This window comes from Cyphomyrmex costatus, unplaced genomic scaffold, assembly GCF_001594065.2.
Source record: "Cyphomyrmex costatus isolate MS0001 unplaced genomic scaffold, Ccosl1.0 scaffold344, whole genome shotgun sequence".
Taxonomy (NCBI): domain Eukaryota; kingdom Metazoa; phylum Arthropoda; class Insecta; order Hymenoptera; family Formicidae; genus Cyphomyrmex; species Cyphomyrmex costatus.
In genome coordinates this window covers 1262725-1268651 of record NW_017277600.1, presented here as the reverse complement: position 1 = coordinate 1268651, position 5927 = coordinate 1262725, and the positions used below count along the sequence as shown (strand labels likewise).

At 31.5% G+C, this 5927-nt stretch overlaps 1 protein-coding gene across 1 annotated transcript; it reads left to right on the top strand.

Annotated features, from left to right (window-relative positions):
- The first annotated feature begins 1130 nt into the window (after window positions 1-1130).
- LOC108776214 (protein CIP2A homolog) lies at window positions 1131-5478 on the top strand. The gene is made up of 10 exons (XM_018542751.1): window positions 1131-1232; window positions 1328-1549; window positions 2575-3068; window positions 3156-3330; window positions 3456-3785; window positions 3857-4062; window positions 4143-4380; window positions 4470-4709; window positions 4925-5176; window positions 5251-5478. Exons 1-10 carry the CDS (start codon window positions 1131-1133, stop codon window positions 5476-5478), a joined length of 2487 nt encoding a protein of 828 aa, XP_018398253.1.
- The last annotated feature ends 449 nt before the right edge of the window (window positions 5479-5927 follow it).

The window sequence follows — 5927 nt, the reverse complement described above, 5'->3', positions numbered from 1 at the left end:
AGAAAAACGTAAGGTCGTAAGACGAATCAGTAAGGAAATCGTTAATATTGGATTCACTACCGGTCTTAAACGGGGAGCACAGACTTTTGCATAACGCATAAACCATATACATAAAGAATTTGATTGGTCCATTGACTCATGCATAAGAAAATGGACCAATGAAATTTCTTATGCACATGCTTTATGCGTTATGCAAAAGTCTGTGCTCCCCGCTTTACGGTCTCTACTGTGATTGGCCAATTCGCTTACTGATTACGTTTACGGCCTTACGTTTTTCTATGTGCCATGGGCTTAACTTACCGATTGTTTACATTAAAACTGACCATATGCCAAATTTCAATCTTTCAATCTTTAATCTCAATGTTCAATGCGTAGTCTGATTCCGGCCTTACCGATTGTTTACATTAAAACTGACCATAATGGCATTTGCTGTTCAGCAGTAATTGGCCAATGGTTGACACTTAAATCGGTCAATTAAGTAAATTGGAATTGGTACGATCACTCTAAAATGAGTTGATTACAAAAGTGAGCAAATTCACTAAATATTAATCAATTAAATTCTAATAAATTAACGCTCAGTAATGCCTGGTTTATGCTTCAGGTCTTAATCCCAAGATCCTAAAATTCAACCAATAAAGCTGCCAGTTCTAACCGAAATTTGAACTCTATTGGCTGAATTTTAGGATTAAGACACCGAAGCATAAACCAGGCATAAGTTTGTTTTATCTGATTGGCATATTCCATTAGATCTAAAAATATAAACCAAACAGATACAAGAGCTTACTGAGCGTTCAGTGAGCGGTCGTGCTTGGACCCAATGTAGCACGCGATTGGTTGATTTGAATCAGGTCGGTTTTTAAAAATGGGCGTCCACGTTCGAGATTTCTATCACATGTCATATGCTGCCTTTTGTTTACGTCCGAAAATACGCGAGGACTGTCAACAACGTAACACAATATTCATCGAACTATGATTTCCAATACCTCCTGAATAAACACCTCCACTGAGTTGTGAGACGTATCTGCATTTCAGATATAGGTGGCGATAAATTTTTAAAAGAAAATCAGCTGACACGTCTTCGGGGAAGAGAAACTTATTAGGATCTCTCAGCAAAACATTTTAGTGTGATAATGGAGAAGTATCAGCACATGAGAGCGTTTATATCGGCGGCTTTGGATTACACAAAGCACCCCAGCGAAAACGTAATCTCCGCTATACAAAGAAGTCTTGGAGTAAATATAAAAACACATTTATATACCTTATTATTATTAATATACCTTTTACAAAATTTTTTTATGCTTCCCATTTATGAATTTATATTTCTAAGGTGATAAGCGCATCGTTAGACTTGAGTATATTTGATCCTGGGAGTTGCGTAACCGCGGAGTTCTATGTGAGCATGTACGAGCTCATGAACTCCGTAGGATCACGATCTACTTTAATCTGGAGTGCTGTGGATGTTTTGCAAAACGCTTGTCGAAATGTACCTGCTAGACAAGCACTTATCCATACATATAAATTTGCGCCAATATTGGCAAGATTATTGGAGGTATGAAATTCAATAACTCATTATTTTTTTTCACTAATTATATAATTCATTTCTTTTTATCATCCTATTTGTATACAACACTATTTTAATTTTTTTCCTATATAAATATTCCATGAAGCAATTAAAAAGATTGTTTATACATATGAATTATATATACATATAAAAATATTAATAATTGTTAAAGGAGCAATAATTGTTAAACCTATGTAAGATCACAATGAAAATGTATCTATCAATATAATATAAACATTCCGACTTTATATTGGATCAGCTTCAGTATCTATGTAATACATTTTTTTAAACACTCGTTATAAATAAATGTGTGTGTGTGAGTATCACATATATATTAGAATTATATTTTTGTAAATTTGAGTATTCTCTCATATTCATGTGCTAATCAAGAAAAAGCATCATATTCTTATTTATACAGAAACTAGTTCCTATATGTGATTCATTGTGGGTTTTAGAACCTCATCAAGAGTTTCTAATGTTTAATTATAGAAATTATATAATAAATATCGTTTGACATTTTTAGTATTCTTATAAAAATTGGGACTTTTGTGAGACACTGAGATATCAATTATAATTTCCAATCAGTCAATGATTCATTAAAGTATATTGCAATATCTAATTGGACATGAGAAGCATGAACTAGGAGTGTGATGTTTCTTCTTGAATGACAGATATGAATATGAGAATACTCGAATTTATGAAATATAATTGTAATTTATGTGGCGTCAAGTACAACTTGTAATACATGACACATTTATATTATAATAAATGTTTAAAAAAATGTGTTATACAGATATTGAAGATGACCTAATATAAGGTCGTTTCTCGATGAATATGTATTATTATGATAAAATGTACACTTGTACTGCGTTGATCTTGGGTAAGCTTATATGCTCCTTTAACAATTATTAAAAAGATGCTGTTCTATAGATAAGATGATGGGAAGAAGTGGATTACATTATTAGATACCTTTGCATAATCAAATTAATATAAAGTTCTTTCGGGCATTATAGGCGAATCTGACAACTGAAAAGAGGATACGAGTACTGAAACTATTGCAAGAATTAACATACGGAATCAAAATTTCGTGGCAAGAGACTCACCTTCCGTATTTAATTTCCACATTAACTCAGTGGGTAGTACAATCAAAAGAAGAAGAGATTATCGCTCTATCTTTAGGTGTGCTGGTAAATCTATGTTATAAAAATCTTCCGGCAGTATACACTCTGATGCGAACCGTCAATACTAAAGCATTTATTAGAACGTTAGTGAAATTCCAAGCTCATGTCAACACTAGTGTACAATGCTGCAAGTTATTAATTATATTGGAGCCAACTAATACGAGTATGTATGAGAAATATATCACAGATTTTGCATCGGTAACGTTTATTAATCTGGGAAAAGCGATGAAACAAAAAGACGTTTTATTATTGAGACATATTGTCGACTTTTTTAATGATATTGGGCAAAACGAACATTGGCGAAATGTTTTACTCACATATTCAAAGTAAGTCGATCAAATTAGATTCTTATGTAACAATAATGCTTAAAATATTTTAAAGATAAAATGTTATACGTTTTCGATGTTGATTAGCTACGGCAAAGATATTGAAAATATATTGGCTACTTTGGAAGAGAACACGGATCCGGAATGCGTCGCTCTTATGATGGAATTTTTATTATTATTGGTAAAGTTGAAATTAACTGCCATAGCGCCTTTGTATCCTGCATGTATAAAATCAGCTATGATGTGGGTACCTGTGGAACAGGTATGTAATCTTTATTATCATCTTTCATAATTCTTATTATTGCGATAATTCGAAAAATGTAAAGGAAAAGATGGAATATGAGAAATTAATCAGTAATTTAATCAAGTTTTTGTTGAAAAACATAGGTGTGCTCAAAAGCTTTAGCACTTATACGAAGCGTAATAATTGATTCCCGACGCACTAGAACCTGTGTCGAAGTTTTAACGGAAATAGATCCATCTGTTCTAATGCTTATAACAAATCAAGAGGACGAAGTTAATGACCAAAGTGGGAGTCAAAACGCGGAAATGAAGCAAGCCGAATTGATGCAGCTGTTTCAAGAAATGATTAAAACTCCTGCACTAAAAAAGAAGATCATAAGCTCATTCAATGAAAATGCAATGCGCAAACTGTTCAATCATGTATTAGATAACGAATTGTCCACCTCTGGAAATTGGACTAAAAACTTTATGCAGGTTAATACAGAGAGAATTTAATATGCAGCACGAGTTACAGTTGTACTAATTACATGTTTTCGATTTTGCAGAATACTTCTACCAACCTTTACATTCATGCCTTAGCCTTGACAGCAGATTTGGCAGCGAATCATTCTAACTGGTTAACTCTGTATTCCGAATTGCTCAGTAAAAAACAAATACAAATGATAATAGCGTTAGCACTATTCACCGGTGATGGAGAAGTTAAGCAGAAAGCTTTGCAGTTGACATCATCAATTGGATTTCCACAAGAATGGTAAGCACTTCATATGTGATAAGAAGTTTATCTCAATTTAACATGTGACAGTTATATATACAGAATTTCTGTTTGAGAAGTATTTCTGCAGTGGCACTGTGCATGAAAGAATTAGAACCATTGATATTGGTTCAAAATACCAATAACAATATGTTGGAGGTCTCGAATAAAGCATCCCTGAATTATACTGGAAATGAACTGGCGCCATTATTTTCCATCGGGCAAGAAGAACGCCTTGATGCATTTTTAACTAAGCTCGAATCGAATCAGATTAATGATATTCCAACATCTGCGGTCATGGAATTATATGAATATAAAGTATAAAAATTATACATTATAGTATTTTTTTTACATTTATAGTGCACAGTTTGATATGTCTCATTATATTGTAATTAACTTCTTTAAAGTTAGCAACAATGAGACATTCTGAAAGGGCAATGCAGTCAAGTTTAGAAGCAGCAAATAATCATGCTACTAGTCTACAACACAGATTAGCGCAAATAGTGGTTGAGTCTAGTAGATTACATCAATTATTATTTGACACCCAGCAATCTTTGGAAGGAATAAAGGCGGAAAAGTGTGCATTAACGGAAAAATTTAGCGAGAAGGAAAATCAATCTCAAAAAGCGTTTTTGTTAAAAAAACAAGTGAGTATTATTATACAAATGCAGAATTGTCCTAACAATTTCTTTAGTTTCTATAATAATGACTATTACAAAATAATAATAATTAAAACGGACCCTCAAACTTTAAAATATAAACAAAAATAAATAAAATGAGAAAAATGAGAGTCAGTGCGGCTAAAACGACGCAAATTATTATGATAAAAATGAACATTCATATAATACTATCGCATTTTTAGGAGAATGAATCCTTGAAAAAAATTGTAGCAGAAAAATCGACAAATTTGGAAAATCTAAATGAAAAACTGATACAGTGTACAAAAGACTTAGAAGCTAGTAATAATAAAATTGATATATTAAATAAAAAAATCAAAGAATTAGATAATGAATGTTTAATCGCAGAAACCAAGGCTACAGATATGGGCAATAAAAATCATGAATTAAGTAAACTTTTACAAAAAATGCAAGATTCCCTTAGCAAGAAAGAACAGGTATAGTAATTCTTTGTACATTTTATCTCTAAAAATGTTCTAATCCAAATTCTATTATATTTTGTGTGTTGTAGATCTTGGAGAAAAAAAGTGCAGAGATAGAAGCAAATCAAAGCGATATATCTGCGCTTAAGCAAGAAATTGAACAAATGAAGCATATGTTGCAGACCTTTGAACAAGCCATATTGGAAAAGGATAGAAATATTCAAAGGATGAAAGGGGAATTGAAAGAGTTGAGCCGCATGCGGGATATGATCTTTGAGCTTACTGCTAAAAACAAAGACGATCTCAATTCAAGTTAGCGACTCTGATGTATTTACTTAGGAAAATTTAAATACAATAAGAAAAGATACAATGTATGTTTTAACATAAAAAAATTTATTGAAGAGGAGTACGTGGTAGAAATATGATAAAAAAATTTATATACAAATAATCGATTATTGTTATTGTATGGTTATTCATTGCTTATTCGAAACGATCATTACATTTTGACAAAATTTGTTTTATATAATTTGCACATAGGACAACTATTGTATTTTTATATATAAATTAAAACGCGAGTATACATCGCTTTGCATACTATTACGCAAATTTTCATACTATTAAACATATTATAGATAGATTAAATATATATAGCATAAGCATGCAATATACCATACGATTATTTTTTATTATATTAAATACGATCGCTAACAATTTCTACTATTTTATATTAAAATACATAAAATGAAATTATATTTCTATAATTATA